Source organism: Lineus longissimus, chromosome 1 (genome assembly GCF_910592395.1).
Source record: "Lineus longissimus chromosome 1, tnLinLong1.2, whole genome shotgun sequence".
Taxonomy (NCBI): domain Eukaryota; kingdom Metazoa; phylum Nemertea; class Pilidiophora; order Heteronemertea; family Lineidae; genus Lineus; species Lineus longissimus.
Window position 1 is genome coordinate 5,264,562 of NC_088308.1, and position 17,939 is coordinate 5,282,500.

Consider the following 17,939-nt stretch of genomic DNA (forward strand, 5'->3'; position numbering starts at 1 on the left):
ATGTGAAAGAGGAATACACAGAAATAATCTTTTTGAAAATAACTCCAACTAGTATATACATGTATTTCGTGCTTCAGAGCCCCAAACCCGCGGACAAAATATTTTACGAATGGACTGTATCGAAGTGTACTATTTATTCATTCTGAACCAGTGATAGATTCAAATCAGATTGGGTCGGAACTTTGAGAATGATTCTGTAATTGAGCTGATGTGAGAAGTGCGTGTTATGACGTATTGAGAACGCCAGGCAGGATATTGTATTAGTTACATCATAGTTGAATGTTCGCGGAGTATCACCTCATCAAATCCTCATAAATGATACGGTATGATTGATTTTATTTGTTCATTTGGCGAAATAAAGATGTGATATGTTCAAGTTTGTCTTATTCCGGCTTTTCAAATGGTATAGTTTGATATGGTTAAAAATACTAGTAGAGAAAAGATGGCAGGTCAAATGATCAGAAGAAGGAGGAAATCTCGCACTTTCAGCTGTAAAATGTAGGATTCATTCACGCAATGTTGACCGACGCGAAATGTCCTTGGAACGCTACTTGGCTTGTCATTGCTCCATCAGGCGCACTCTACCTTTCGGACACCAGAACACGGCCCAATGGTCACGGACTATGAAATACATGGACGTCCGCCAAGCCACTTTGCCGCTATTTCTGTCCTGGTGTTCCGTCAAGCGCACTAAGCACCCTGAGGTACCAGAATCTCGCAATATTGGCATTGCCGTTTAGTCAGAGTGCTTCTTCATTTCAATCTTTTTGCCGCGTTTTCCCTATAGAAATCTTAAGATGAGGCAGGTCACATCCACCATTGATCGATACCTGCTTGTATTTCAAAAGAAACCTTCCCTCTTTAGGTGCTATCCTATTGAACGTGCTAAGCTAGGTTTTCTGGATGCCAAGTGATATCAAGGTTCTTAAGGATGCACCCCCCAGTGACCCCCTCTAATGCCACCATTTATGGTTTGTGTATTGAATCATGCAACCTTTGAACAGGCGAGACTTTTGAAGATGATACCATTCAGTGGGCGAGAATAAGCTTGCCCTACTTTTACCCTTTGAATCGGATGATAAGGCGAAGGTCAAGTCCTCAGAACATTTGTTCACTGTCCTTGGCCTTGTCAAGTTATTCAATATATGACCCTTCAGTTTTACCTGAGTACTGTCCTTGAGACAGTGGAGTGCTTTCCACTCTTTTGATCATAGTTTTACCATAGAAGGAGGCAGACCCAATCAATCATTGGCGTGGTGCTTTACATTTCCTCTCGCTCTTGTTTTGGCTGATTCAAATATCAATGTTACTCTAATGCTACCTTAATACTGTTGAAAATGAAGCAGATGTCATCAATATCACAGTTTGTATCGTGTTGATCCAGTTGACTGAAATATATTTTGGCACAACAGAGGAAAATATTTTACCTTTGCTGACATTTTCGACCACTGGTCTCTGGCGAACGTCTGGTTCAAGAGGTCTCATCCCACCAAGGACCGTTGATCGAAAATATTACTCAAACTCCAATATTTTTTCCTCTGTGTTGACAAATCTCTAGCTGCCTGAAGTTATTTTTAAAAAGGTGTTCAATACATTCAGTGCGCCGCCTCTGTGAATGTTGGAACAATCGATTCATTGCTTTCATCCATCGCTTCCTTATAGTTTTGTACCTTTTAAGATATTGCACCTTGTTCAGTTATCGACTGACTTGACAAACTAGTGAGTTTCAGCTTGGGCCGATGGTGTGACCTAATCTTAAACAGATGCCTTGGAAATCCAAATTACGTATCCTTGGTTACGTTGATGAATTGATTTCACTGTGATTTTTATTGGTAAATCCCTGAGATTTACACAGTGTTTTACTTAATCCGATGGCCTCAGCTGACATGCCCACTGAATCTCTCGGCTTTCTGATTAGCTGGGTACTTCTTTTACTTCGTGTCTCGGACATTTTGTGATGTATTGAAAAAGTCGCTGTCTCATCTGGACCAATTTATAGCGGACGCTGATCATATCTTCTGCGGGCTGGTTTTTATCTCATGTGCATGATTAGGGATCAAGGCGATAAGATTTGGCTGCTGCATGAGTTTTTGGACACACGAGACGACTGTGGCGTCTTGCAAACAGAATGAGTGTTTTTTTAAGCGTTGGTTTGACTTTGATTCTCTCAGAAATGATACATGAAATGTTACAAAAAGTTAGTTTCAAAGGGGTACGCCGTTCGTTTTTACCGTTGGCTTAGGAAAATAGAAATGCAATGATGCAAAATGCCTAATGCAATTAGCATGTATGCAAATCATTGCTGAAACTTGGTATACATGGCGTTGTTGACATTATATTCTGTACGTATATTTGCGCAATTGGAAATTTTCTACTTGAATTACAGATTTAAATTTTTTAACGAACGGCGTAGGCCTAAAATGACTTTACCAACCAGGTAATAACATAAGAAATCCTCAGATTCTTCTAGTAGTTCGTTGTCGGTGAATAAGATATCACGACGAGTATTCATTGGCAAATATGTGCCGTTGGAAAGGCTTTCATCGACAGCTTGTTTGTCAAAGTCGGCAGTCAAATGGCAGAATGCATTGGGATCTGTCACTGCATGCCGAATGTACTGACACAGACTACGTTTTCTCCTTCAGGCATAACAACATGAAGCTGCGTTCACAGAAAAAGAACATTTTTCAAAACCTGACATGACTTATGCGTTTTTCACCGCAAAAGAAAACAGATGTGACAATGTCTGTGTATACTAAATAAAGGTTTTTAAAATGCATTTCATGTTCCGAAGGAAGTATCACTGGAAACATGCCTAAACAGAATGAGTCAAATTACAAAATATATTGGAATCTCTGATTTTTTCCCAAAGGCAAAAATTCGAACTTGCGTGTCACTGTAAAAATAGATATGTTAGCTACGCAATAAGATGGTACATGACGAATAGCATGCCTACGAACCTGCAACAGTTATCTGGGTAGCTTTCTTTTCATTTTGCGCACATGGCGGATTCGTGGTTGCATTAAAAAGGCTCGTATCCCTGGCGTATTCTAGGCTTCTGTTCACTATCTTCATTCTGAATGCTACGTTTTTGATACAATGTACCAGCGCACGTAGATTTGATGATAAAGAAGCCAATAAAGTGAGATATTCTCGCTGTTGAATGAGAATTTTCACTCAAGAGAGATTTGTTGTGATGAAAATACCAAAGAATCTCTTTGCATTATGAAACACAATTCTGAAGCGGATTTCGCAAACCAGGAACCGTTAAACGACAAAATTCAACGCTACCAGATCATAGTACAATGTACACTTTGAAACCGTTTCCCGCGTTGTGTCGTCTGCTTGTCAGATCCGACCAAACGAAAGGCTTCAGCATGATTGGCTTAACCCATATCAAAGAAGTGGGTGATTGAATTTCTGGCAGTTTGGACGTCGGCGGTGGATAGATCAGTAACCTTTGTTGACCCTACTGCAACTCCTCTGCGAGGTAGTATCGGGTACGAATCCATCGACTTCCTTAATCGATCGTCCGTCCGTAGAGGTAGGTACGTCATAATGATATAACTGCAGCTTGGCCTATGCCTTGTATTGTCATTTATCAATCGAATCACAGACTATTTAGCCTGTAGATAAAAAGCAAGATTAGTCGGATGATTACTGTGTATTTATGGCACGAAGGTTGCATTGTCTGACCCAACATCATCAGTCAGTGGTGTACCCAAGCAGCCGATGCTAATCTGAGAAAGGTATGACAGGAGGCTGACAGAGGCATCTGGTTGTCTATCCCTACAATCAGGATGCGTTCCATTCATTCAATACGATTATTCTGTGATGGGTATAAAGAATATGACGCCAACGTTAGGAAAGATCAAAAGCTCAGGACGATTTACAAGTTATGTATTCATGACGTCACAGATCACGTGACATTGCACGTCTGCCATCTGCTTTTTTGTAAGCTCGAACGAATTTGGAAGCTTGGCCTAAGCTATCATATTTGTTTTGGATAACTCATGACTGAATTCCAATCTGTGTTAAGGCAGACGTGGATATTATAAATATAATTGGCTGAATATACTGAACTTCCAGCGGTATTGCCTCCGTAGACTCCGCCAGTTGTCTGGAAGCAGAGCAATGTCCATACATTGAGGATCAAGATGAAACTCCCCGGAAGATGATTGATACAATTGACAGTTCTATCGTCCCTCTGAACGTTTTTGACTAACCGCTTGGTTTCGTTGGTATTCTGAATTCCAATTATTGCCCGCCAATGTACAGAGCAATTTACTATTATTTGCATATCTTTGCTCATAGGTATCAACACAAGATAACATTACCAGAAACGGGTAAGATGAAGTCGAAAGTAATGTCGAAAGTGTCGCTTTTGATAATGGTAACCTACTGCTCACAGCTGATAAGGACAGAACCAGATGACCGAAGCGTCCAAACTGCATTAATTCGCTTTTATTGCCAACATATAAATCAAAAAGTGGTCATCAATTCTTTTACTGTGAGGTGTTAGTGGCAAATTGACTGTGCAAGACCACGTCGCTATTTTGTCGTCCATGCCACAAATAGGTGATGGGAATTGGGTGCCAAGCTATTCTTTTTTTCTTTGAATTACTTGGTAACTTAATATTGAAGGGAAAAATGAAATAGAAAAGCGGTAGAGCCTACAATTGTACGGCCTCAGAGCGCTTTCAATTTTACATTCATTCCCCAGCCAAATCCAGAAACCTTTCTCCAGACATCAAGAACCGCTCATATTGTACTGGCACTTGGCAATATCAGGCCTATGAATGTACCAAGTGGCACTGGCCTCGAACTCGTGACCTTCCGATCACAAGTCGACCGGACGCACTTTCACGCCACCGCGCTTCTCTTATAGAAGGAGTCCTTGTGTGGTGATTATTAGTAATTGCCGGACATCAATTACGCAAGTACTTTTACCGAAAATTGGTACAAACGTATATTTCATACGACTACCTCTGTCAGTGAGTGGTGATTGTCATTCGAATCTATCATGGCAGAGCTTGAAATCTAATGGTGACACATCACAATCACCCAGCCCAAGAACGAGTGATCGTACTTACCCTTCGATCTAATCAGAGTGTTGTTGTAACCTGATTGTAAGTTGAAGGTCGCAAAGAGTTTGATATACAGCCTGGGCGCATCTTTTCATTCTGTAACTAGACCTATCTTAATCTTTGGTTGATGCTTTTGATGTCCTTCGAATCGATCGCACCAAGTGACGCGGTGGTAGAGTCTTACAGACCATTATCACGGATTTTTTTCGGAATTTTTTTACGTTACGAACACTACAGTTACTGATAAGCTTTCGACATGTTAGGCTTTCCTTTGTTCAATACATGTATTTCTATTTGCATTAAGGTCAAATTTGTCTTGCTTAGCAGTCACTACCATTTTCTGCTTCAACGCATTATCGATGGTCATCTTCAAACGTAACCCCGCCACATTTCCTTTGTAGGAACGACAATTATGTCTCGAAAAGTAATAAACAAGGATCTTTACTTCGGGCCAAATCAGTTCCATAGGATCTTGATTTTGACCGAAACATCTATATGCAAATGCATCTCGGGGTTTCCAATAACATCAAACATCATTATTTTCAACCATTATTTCCGTTTGAAGAAGACATACTGTGGCTTCATGCATATGTAGAATAGAACCAAGATGACACGATACAAAAATGTCGTTAATCATTCTGCAATCCCGATATGACAGTGCGACAATTCCAAAATGACAACTGATGTGACCCTTGGGCAAGGACACGTTAGTTTTATCCGGTCACTGTGGAATAATTAACCTTCTTAATCTTCGTCTTCTCCTTCGCTCTGCACTTGGAGGTGATTTTCACTCGCGAGTATTCCTCCTCCAAGGCGGGATGAGCGTTTTATGCGTGCCACTATGGTTATGCCCCAATCATCTTTTATACTCAGTTTTTAACTGGAATCGGGAACGATTTTATAAACAATTGGCGCTGAAATACATTTCCGTTCTTCTTACTTCGTCGTTCGTAGCTCTTTTGCGAACCTGCGAGAAAGCTTGCTAAAACTTCATGTAAGTACTGGTGATGAAAAGAGTATTTGACGTCTACTTGCACCTGCAGTGGCAAAGGATATCCCTACCAAGATTTACCGCTGCCAGCCATTAACCCGTTTCACTTTATCAAAAAACTAGGTAATTCGAGCTTGACGAAGCTAATGTATGACAACCGCAAAGGAGAGTGTCAAGAAGAGTGACGCAAGGTAAAGAAGCGTTTAACAGGTGTTTTGCATTTTATATCTGCCCTCAAAAACACTGAAACAAATCTATTAGGCCATTTTCAGATAGATAAGAGAGAAAAAAATCAATTTTTAACAAGACAGAATCGAAACATTCGCAAAGAGAGAGCTTTGCAAAAGGTTTTGCCATTTATTTTGTTCTACGACGTTGAGGCGGCATGTTCCATTATCTGCGCTAAACATGTTCAAATATGGTTTAGAATATCATAATGTTTTTTTACCAATTTTTCCTGTACCCTTTACATTATCATCGCTGACGACATTGATATGCTGATAATATGATCTGGGTCAAAGTGAAGAAATAATTATATTGCTGTGGTAGCGAAGATGACAGGGATTACGGGGAGCGTGGGAGGAGAGCAATTCCACTGGAAGGTATTGGTAACAATATTACGTCTTGGTATTGGTATTGGTATTGGTTTAGTCTATTTTGTATACCACACTATGTGCTATTGTTTGATTGAATTTGCATACAAGGCCGTGTGTTATTGTGGTATTGTGGTGTTGTTTCAACCAACACAAGAGTCATGTAAACAGCTCCACTGATTTAATTACGGAAGGAGAAAGTTACTCATGATTGTCGATTGATTCGCGCCGAGATGACAGACACTCATTGCTTGCACGATTGGACTTCGGATTCGGGTTGGGAGCCGAGTGAACTTCATCTCTCTGGAAAGTGATATCGATGGTCAACATCAATTGTTCTTTTTTTAACATGTATGACCCCACAAACAGTGACATAAGGTACAAGGATTACTTTGAAATCCAAGCCGATTTCAGAACACTGTTCATGGATATTGTGACTGTGGCTGTTCATGGATATTCTGCAACTGCGGTAGTTGGAGGAATACGTCGCCGCATTCAGCCGTGAAGTGCCAACTTCTAACTGATTATCTTATTCCCCACGGAGGAGAACATGCATTGGATTGAGGAGGTATCCAATCCCCTGAAGGAGTACACCTTCAACACCATTACAAGATATTATCAATTGAGTTTATTAACTTAGGCAACGCGTGCTAAGTATATTAGGGGTTTCCACAAACACATATTGATAAACAGAAATTTACAAACAAGAGAAACTGTACAGAAAGTTTATCGCAGTTGGTGTTGTGCTAGATAAGAATATGTCGATGTTGCCGATTTTCTTGAACGAAATAACAAGAAAGAACTTGACCTGTAGATCAATTTGTTCCTGGGAATCGATTAGAATCAATAATGTATGAGAGATTGAGATGAAAAATATCAACATTTTGTTGATGATTAGGTCCGGTACTATGGATAAGAATACTTTGTAACGCACGATTGGACAACCGTGGTTGGTGAAATGCTGCGTCAAGCCTGTAAGGGCCTTTGTCTAGGGAGAGTACAGTTTTGACATGCGAAGAAATAATGAGAATAGGTTCCGTGGCTATTCAAGATATTGTTGTATTACCTCACTAGTTTGGTCTATACCCTTCACAAAGAAGGTTCCCGTGTCTTGTCCGACTGTTTCATCAGTGTCACCAAACATGTACGTCCAGCCACACTAATTCAATCAAGGTATTCGCGATGAGATGGAGAGAAGTTAATCTTACTTCACTGGTTTTGGTTACTCTACTCAGAGCATGTTGGGGGATGTACTCCTCCTCGAGGGGTTGTCGGGTAACACAATTAGTTCTTGATTCATTTGGGCTGCTGTATCTCTAAACAGGTTTTCATTTATGTCCGTCAGAAGGCAATACGCCACTCTTGAAGTGAGACTCGGCATGGTAATTGGCCTTATGATTCACCTCTCAGTTCTTTCTGTGATTGTTCTAAGGTCGGAGAGCGCCCAGTCGCACGCCAAATGCAATCAATGTTCTTGATAAGATCGAGCCAGGACAATCACAAATCACTACAATCTATAAGGACGCATATACCTGGTATCAAACTGGACTCGGAAGACGAAGTTTGGGCATCGACCGAAAAACTGAGGGATGAGAAGGTAGCAATGTGCAGTTCTACGACAATTATCGTAGAAAAAAAGCATAGAAGTTGAAAGCGGCGGGGTGAGGATTTACCCCTAAAGGTGATGGTTTTCCAATGCCTCACCAGTTTTCTGGCCGATGAACTAATTTCAATGAATTATTTTTTCATCAGGTAAATGTGGTTTTACTGATGCTGAATGAAAGTTGAAGGTCAAGGTTGATGATCCTCACGCATTTCAAACTAGTGGCTGACGAGGACCATGAAATTAAATTCCATCAGCCTGAATGAACTCAGGGAATCGACTGAGTGTTAACTGGTGACTTGATGGGTGAGGAGGACCAGATGTTGCATTCACAAGTCGATGTTTCCAGTTCATTAAGGATTCTTCGTCACTTCCCACCGCCAAAGGTTAACGAAATTCGATAAAAGTATCCGGCAACATATTCGGTTGAATAACCAGAATGTCATATACAAGTATATAATTATATATCATGTGTTGCCTATATCGGAATGTATAAGATTATACGCCACTGATTCAGAAATGGATCCTCTGAATGGCATCCTTGCCTCTTAATTATTCGTGTTTTAGACACGTTCACATACAATAGCGAAAAGAGGAGAGAGAAATTTTGAGTCTAGAATTCTGAGAAGCAAACAATCAGGTATCGTTAGAAAGCGTGGTCAATCAAATATCTTGTACAGTATTTGAAATTCTATCCTTCTAACGGAACTGACGCCTATAACCCGGGCATGGCTAGTATCCATGATCTATTCCAATCCGCCATGACATAACCACAGATGTATCAACAAACCTAAATGGAGCAATTCAAATAAATTTCATCCCGGATTGGATGGATCTAATCATTGGGAATGGGGTAGCATTTCGACACGTCTTCAAGTGGTTGCGAAGTGATTGATGCGCTTTTTTATATAGAGATGCACAGCGGTAATACGCGGCATCCGTACTTCTAGGGCTCGTCTTCCCTTTAATTTTGCATCCCATTCTGCCTGTTCTGGTACCTATACATGTATCGTCTAACAAGTTTCTGGAAACATCTGAAGCAAATGCTCTAATGTAACCCTGTTTAATTAATATTCATCCCCATTTTGAGCCGATTAAAACTGTTTTAACAGTTTTAATCGGCAGTTTCAATAGAATTTTTTTCGGACATAGACTTATGCTGCAACATGACGTTTTTGAATTTTTGGAATAAAAAAGCCAGAAAAAGTATTGTAGTTCCGAGGATGAGGTAATTCACCACATTCAGACTACAATGCCGGTCGGCCAATTCAAGTAGGGACAGAACGACGTCGATGTAAATAGTTCCGGTCATTCGCAAGGAGGCTGGGAAAAACCGCTAGACATTTCGTTATCCGCAAGATGACTGGCAATTTTTGATTTTTTATTCAAATAATATTCGTCCTGTCTGATCCGGCAATTTGACAAATTGATATTTAATCGAAATCAATTACAATTTATTTTACAGATCGGCGGATGAGAAAAAAATGGTGACAGTGACAAATAAGGAATGCGTTTAGTGTAGCTTTGGTCATACCATTCGGGGAAACCTCAACACATTCCTCGGAAGTGGGTTGAATTTCCGGAATACGATAGCATTTGACTGAAGAATATCAACACTGCGTGTAAGTATGCATGTCTTGTGTAACTTTTGTCTTAGATCAGTTATTTTGAAGAAAATAATTTGAAGACGTTTTTCTATACGTGATAAAGACTATAGTCTTCATCACGTCGTAGTCTTACACAAGTTTGTGTTAGGCCCGGAGAAGAACTCCGGATTTCCTCAGAATCAATCCCTGATTTCCTCAAACAAACATGTTCGAAGGCCGCAGAAGTGAACAATACAAACACAGCGAACAAACCGAAAGAGAGATAGTCCGCGTTCACTTTCAGATTCTGATTGAGATATTCAGTGCCACGGTTGACCCGAGCCTCGCGTCTGATCCACTTATCCCCTGCTCATCCATTTTGCTTAAGTCTCCCTCTCAATCAGATTACGGTCAGATGGGGAATCAATACAAATAATCTACAAATAATCTGACCTTTTTCCTCAAGTCTTATTCAACATTGATTTGCTTGGCGCTGCCTCATCTGCTGTCTTGATTGGAAACCCCACAATACAGCTGGCATATTTTTCTTTAAGGCAAAGCACAATGACCTCTTGTGGTACACTTTATTAAGGAAGATCAAAGTTAGTTGAGTAGTTTGCTGAAATAAAAAGCATATTACCCCATTGTTTTTGGTGGTTGAAGAATAAAAGACAACTTGAAATTGTTATTGTGCTTACCCTTTAAATGCCATCTCTTTATGTGTTAAAGAACACCATCACATTCAGATGTCGTTCAAATTTATCAGGATATGTTTCGGTCGTGGTGATATTGGTTACAGTGGTCTGGAGAGTCGGCAGGTTCACCCAGTGATCTCAACAACTTACTTTCAAGGTTGGCTCGAATATGTACTAATAGTAGTGAACAAGTAAAATTGTCATGGTTCTGTATTTTTCTGATTTACGAAATTCTTAAAAATCCAGATGTTTATGTCGACTGATTATGAGAGTGGGTTTATAAAAGGGTTTCTGATAACAACGTATTTTGATATTTTTGAGTCCATGTTATTTGCGAAATTACAACGCCCACGAAATGTGGCGGCTAGCGGGCGTACAATGTAATTTGATTCAATGTATAAGTTTATTACGCGTTATGTACCACTTTCCGATCACGGGTTACTATCCCTCAGCAGATACTCACGCCGCTGAAATCATGCCGGGTCACGGTTGACCGCTGGGTGACTCAGGCCATCACCCCAGCCCATCCATTAAGATCACAAGAAGTGATCCATCCCATCTCAGAGAATCAGTATTGGCGATCAATATCCGAGTTAATGGCAATCCAAGCCTTTCTTCACGACTTGGTGAACATTGACTCAAACTCTTTCAGATTCGATTGTTGTTAGGCAATTTGGTTATAGATTTGATCAATGTGACTATCACTTTGAATGTTAATCAAAAAAATTTTTTTTAGACCGCTACATTCATTTTTTTTACATGACACAGAGTATGAAACTGTATAGTTCAACCATACACCCATAATCCGATTTCTGATAAATGTCCTTAACCCAGTATTTTTGATAGATGTCAATATGATTGAAACCATTTTTCGAATTCCCCAAATCAAATCTGAGCATTTATTTACGTCTCTCTAAGCCTTGATTCACCTCCGTGCCAATTCAATATAAGTTTTGCAAGTTGGTTTGATGAGGCTGCTTATTCGTAACCAAGTGATTGGATATAGGATGCACTCACGTAGAATTGTCAAATGAGATGTAGACGATTGTGATGGAGCTGGAAAACCCTCTTTGGTTACAGCACAATTATTGTAGAGTTTCCACTTTAGCGAGAAACAGCGGCTAAACGCGGTTAACCTCCCGGTTTTCACAGGCGTTTCATTACCTCGATGGGTATGTTGTTCGCTCGGGAATTGCAGCTGACGACAAGGCCAGCCCTGTGACGGCGGGGAGGGTTCCCCGCTGTACTGGAATCAGGTCCTAACTCTTCTACCCAGTCTTACATTCTGTACAGAGTACCTGGACGAATGTCGGGTAAATGATGTGGAATCAGTAAAACATCTTTAATGGCATCTCCAAAATATTGTGGTTAGTAGCCCTTGTAATGATTATGAGACATCGTAACCCCCCCCCCCCCCCACCCCCACCCCCTCCCCCTGAAACGCCCACGTAAACGCATCATCTCATTGTTCCACATCATGAGCTGACCGGGTAAACCGATAGATATAACGTTCATGTGTTTGCATTGGCGTTCTAGGGGCTTTGCGAAAAACCCCTACAGTTCAATGCCATGAACGTATAAACAGGATTATGGGTTGGTTGACAAGATTGCCCTCTATCTCTGAATGATACTGACGAGTGCTTCCTAATCGTATCATTTTCCTGGTTTACATTACCAAGTATCATAGAGAGAAACCTTTCATGGCCGACTTCGAGATCGCGAATTAATTTTATCATTTGGTTACAAATAATGCGACTGCCGAAACATGAATTGAAACCATTTTTAATGTAACTTTAATGGAATTCCGATCAATAGTCCAGTCCAACGTCTTTTGATCCGCTTGCGAAACCTTTAAATATCTATTTAATAAGCTTGGCAATGTCACTACTGGTTTCACTCAAAATGAGACGTGGAGCGAACTGAAGCATAACTGTATCGACTGCTCACTGAGGTATTGAAACGGCTCGAAACGTATGTAGTTCGCTTCATGAAAAATGGTAACGAAAAGTGTTAAAAAGCATTATTTTGACAAATACATGTACTTTCATCCAGTGGTCATGACGTCATATCACAGCTTGGCCTTTTGTTTTGATTTCGTAATAATTGATGAAGCGTATACAGGTGGATAACACCATTGTAACGTTTTATAATTATTGTGTGCCGTCGCCCAGAACATATGCATTTTTGAAAACATGACATTCGTTTTGCATAAGCGTGAATGTATATACACTAGTACGAAGTTCAGTTGACTGAATTTGTCGTCAGGCCGCTTAAAATTCACTCTCAAATTTGAAGTCGGAGTTGGAGTCGCAAATGATGCACAATTCCTGTGTTGGCGGTTGCTTCGATGTTGAGAATCATTAAAGGAGTAATAATTGAACACTTGGCGAAACCTTTATTGCTGAACATGTTTTTATCTGAATTCATACGTGTATTCTTTCTATTTTTTCAGGAGAAAACGCCCGAACCAGGGACAAAAAGGTATGATCATAATACCTATTAGTCTATCAGAAACGTGAGATTGCGTACATTGCAGAAGATACGTGTTTTTAGGAGAAACTGTGTTAATCTGATTGCTCTCAGCGGTGAAAAAGCCATTCATGCAAATTTGAAGAACAGGATTTATATCATGGAACGAATGTAACGCCAGGAATCGCTGGCGCGAAACACGGAATTAGTGGATTTATTATGCACCGAGAATATTATAAGGCAATGGGTGATCATTATTTCTAGGAGAACAACAAGTCAAAATGCAGTGAGTGCGTGAAATATCAACTTCGTGCTATATTCTGTGAAGATTGGTTTAACTTACTCAAAGGTGTGGAATGGTTGATTGAGAAGAGGAATTAGCAGTGACCATTCGTGGTACGGTGATATAGGAATCGACACAGCGTTAAGTGATAGGGTGTATGAGCTATTAAAGGAGTGCTTATTTGATAGCGCAACGACACGAAATACGTGTAGAGCTACGGCGAACAAACAGCAAGGATTACCAGAAGTGACCGTGAAAAATCAACTTAAGAATTCTGATCAAGGAATATCTTTGTTATCACCATATGTAAAGTGACTAAAAAGTAGAAGTTTTTGTTTTCCAGAACTTGAAATAAGCAATTGTATCTTAAGTGAATACAATCCTGAAATATTTGTTCAAACCGACCCAGAAATAAATTACTCTACGGCGCTACTAATCTCTCTCAGAAAAACGACAGCGGAACGGTTGTGCCAATAGCTTGTATTTGCTATCGTGTTTGCCATCTTGCGATGGCTGGCTGTTTGATTGGGTTGGATTGCCGGGAGCTTTTGGATCACGCGAGATGGTAGACCGGATATGAAAGGAGTGTAGTCAATGGAAGATGTCGTATATTGTGTACAAACATGCGGAGGGCCCCTGGTCAACCTCAAACCCGCGCAATATTGAAATAGTCCTTCGGAATAATGCCACAGCGGCGGGGACGGCGTACAGCAACGAATCTGACCATGAGGGTCATTGTCACGACAGCCTCATAGGGGACCAACGTATTCACTTCCTTCATTCCAGTACAGAGTACATGCAGTTGTATTTACCCCCAATTCTAGTGATCCTGGGGGTACCGGGTAACATCCTGAGCATATTGGTCATGTCTCGTTACAGAGACAAATCTATAGGGTTCTTCATGCTCGCATTAGCCGCCTGTGATACGCACCTCCTCTTAGTACCAACCATTTGCATGTTCGTGGTTCAGAATTTCCCGACCTACATCAACCAAAATATCCTTTGCAAGATTTTCCTTTTCACTGCATATGCTGGCTTTGAGTGGTCCAACTGGACGTTAGTGCTAATGACGGTAGACAGGATGGTAGCAGTTTGTTTTGTATTCAAAGCGCAATCAATCTGTACAGTTAGACGAGCTAAAATACTTTTCTCTTCAGTCTTAATATTCTTCACCTTTACCAGTATATTCTGCTTGTGGACTGCGGTACCGATTTTCGTTCCGGAATGCAACACTTTGATGTGCGTTTTAGACATACCTTCCAACCTGAATGACGTATATAACATATTTGACGTGGTTGTTTCGATCTTCCTCCCGTTTTTTATAGTTTTAATCCTAAATATCCTCATTATTCGCGAAATTGTGAAAAATCGCGAAATTCGTAAACAACTGTGCCAAAGTAACACATCGGCAGGGACGCGCGATCAACATTTAACCATCATGCTTTTGGTGGTTTCCTGTCTGTTTCTGGTCTGCAGCTTACCATATGCTGTTGATCGGATTGTGGTCGCGTTTAAACCGTCGGAGGATGACGAATACTGGAGGAAAACCCGGGTTTTGATATTCAGTCTGTGTGAGAAGTCTCTCTACATTAACCCAGCAATTAACTTCTATATTTACTGTTTGTCAAGTCAAAAGTTCCGCCAGGACCTCCGTGACAAAATCTGTGGTGCTAGTCCGAAGGGTACGCCCCAAAAAGAACTCACACTTCTCAGTACAAAGACTACGATTACAATGCAAGGTTCAAATACAAATTTGCTAGAATTAGAAACTAGATTCTCTAGAAGTAGCTCATCACGTTCAAGAAACAATTCAATACCTGCACCCGTATGATGTGAATATTATACTTCATAAATTGCAACTGGAAAGATAGTGTTCCTTCGTTTTTAAAAAGAAAGATTTATCAAACTCGTGTGTTTGACATTGTACATGAACCCGAAAGATCGATTACTTTGGCCATGAGAAAATTGAATCCTCCTTTAAATTTCACAAGTGGTGTATTTCCGGATGGAGGGGGGGGGCAACGTCTCTCTTCCCTGCCATGCATGTTTACATTGATCAAGGACTACTTTCTTTCTTAATTGGCGAACAAAGATACACTCTCCTTAATGTGGTCACTGAACTTTCCCGTAAAGCATTGCTGAGATTTCACACCAAGAACTTTGTCATTCAGGTAACAACATACCTACGGTCGAACTGGCTAATGAGTGATGAGGGAGCGATGAAGCCTAACGCCACCCCTGGGACCAAGCCGCCAGTCTTGGTGAAATGTTTGGCCTAATTGCCATATCAAAGACGTGAGGTGTTTTAACCATACTCGGGTCTGGATTCAAATGTTTCTGGGATTGTCGAAAGGATTCAGACAGATTTTTGTATTCAGATTTCCTAACTGTTAGTGCGTTCAATGCCAGTCCGATATACTTTAAATGTCAGATCCCTTTATCTCTCCTTCTAGTCCGAGATAACAAGGATATGTTTATGTTAAAAATGAATTTGGTCAATGGTAAAATTTAAGCGAGTTCATGGGATATCTTTGGGCGAAAGATAGTTCGATATTTTCTGACAGGCACGATAACCATTTGAAGTTGGATGTATCATGGATTTCATTTTTTGATACCAATCGAATTTGCTGAAATGGGATGAGGAATAACGGGCTCGGTATTAAACGTGACGCTAACATGTAGCCTTTCTAATTTCTTAATTAAGGTGCTGATTTTCAGGGAGCCGCTGTAAATTGACAAAGAAAACATTCATTTCATTCTGTGTATAACCATGTTGTGTAAGAAAAAGTACCTGTGTATTCTATATGTACATACAGTGTTACCATTCGTTTCATTTTTTCATTTCATTTTGATTACGGACTAACTTAAAACATCTCATATCTTCGGGTAACCTATATGTACTTGAAAATTTGATGTCTTAAACCATCATCTTGCAGTTAAGTCAGTAATAAGAAAGTACATCGAATCACTATGTACGGTTCCTGCTTAATATTTCTGAAGTTCTGTCATGAATTTAACTGTATGGCCTTTGGCGTTATGGATACTTATTGGTGAAATAAAAATGTATCTATTGTTTACATGTTTAAAGGATGTTTTCATCAAAAGCCATTCACCTCCATTAGGATTCAAGCCTACTTGTGCCAACATTATCTTCATCCCACGTCCATTCATCGAAATCACCAAATATCCTGGATCATTTCATTCATCATTATCTTTCATAATCATCGTCATGATCATTTATTTCTGAGAAACAGGAACCGCTAACGTTCCCTTTTTAAACGATGTCCGAGTCTTGTGGATTAAGATATTATCATTATATCATATACCATGCAGGAAAGGGCTTTTGTCATAATAATGGATCCTGCCCCGTCGTGTGTTCGATTCTACATTCTTCCATATGATACGCCTTATTCGTTTCACTTCACTTCTCATTTCATAGTCATTCATTTTCCTCCTCTGCATTGCACTGCATCAGCATCTCGAATACAGCACCAGCGCAATTAAGGATTAGTTCCACTTGTCGAGAGTGGTACCCCACTTCGGTCACCGCCACAGCAAAACTATCCTTGGCCCCTGAGGGGTATTTGGTATTCTCACCCACTTTTGTGCAGTTCGTGGGAGAGGAAGTGTGGTTGATTTATCCCTGCTGAAGCGAAGTACAGTTTTGCCACGGCGGTGACAAAAGCGGAAAACGCTCTTGTCGAATAAGCTGGTCATATACCTATCAAAGTAATGCATGTTCTTCATCATTATTCTTCTCACCTATCGCCACATTGGATCAAAGGGACCACATCTACTTCATTTCATTCACCTCCGTCACCAATACTCGCCATCCATGATGTTATCACTCATGTTGCATATTCCATCCTTTGTTCATACCGATAGCTACTGTTCTCAATCAGCTCATTAGTTTTACTCGTACATTCACCAGATTATGGGATGCATGCTCATGCGGAGCGTTTCTATAAGTAACATTTGGTGAAATTTCCGTCCTCATATAGCCAGGGGTTTTCAATATACACCGCCTATCGATAAACGACGTACGAGTTACAAAAAAACTGAAACCCGAGATGTGAAATTTCCGGTACAAACAGAAGTTTGAGATTATGCATCGTCGATGCAGTCGTAGGAATGCATAAAGGTTTTTGATACTCGAACCTCGTATACAATTTTTTTTTGAAATATCGAGAGGCAGAGTATATTGAACACAAATGGTGCCAGGATGTAGGATGAGCGAATCACAACGTATGTTTTATTAAGTTTCCCGGTGCGTGTTGCCTAAACTTCATATATACATAATCAACTGTTCTAAAAGGCCTTGGTCAGCGAATATCTGAATTTGGCGGCACCGGTGTGCAAGGGATAGTAGTCCTAGGGCTGATAGTCCGTGTAACAATAGCCCGCATTGCTAAATGTTTTGGTTAGGGTTAGCGGTACAATAGATCATGCTGCTTAATTGGTCAAATACAATGCTACCGGACTATGACTCCAGGGGGACTATATCCGCTGTCACACCGGTCCTTGGTATCACAACGCAAGACCGCCTGCGTTGGTATAAAATCCTGAATCAGCAGACGAATTTCCTCTGTCGAATCAACATTTTTGAACGTCAGATTTCCCCTAAAAACCCAT

At 40.4% G+C, this 17,939-nt stretch overlaps 1 protein-coding gene across 2 annotated transcripts in view; it reads left to right on the plus strand.

The window, feature by feature from the left end:
- LOC135486310 (thyrotropin-releasing hormone receptor-like) overlaps positions 1-17,939 on the plus strand; it is a 51,889-nt gene that overhangs the window by 33,132 nt on the left and 818 nt on the right. For both annotated transcript variants that reach the window (XM_064769010.1, XM_064769019.1), the window contains exons 2-3: positions 9,740-9,896; positions 13,008-17,939. The exon at positions 13,008-17,939 is cut by the window's right edge and continues 818 nt beyond it. In XM_064769010.1, coding sequence (XP_064625080.1) covers positions 13,909-15,138 — 1,230 coding nt within the window. In that variant the 5' untranslated portion in view covers positions 9,740-9,896; positions 13,008-13,908 and the 3' untranslated portion in view covers positions 15,139-17,939. The remainder of the gene's footprint in view (positions 1-9,739; positions 9,897-13,007) is intronic.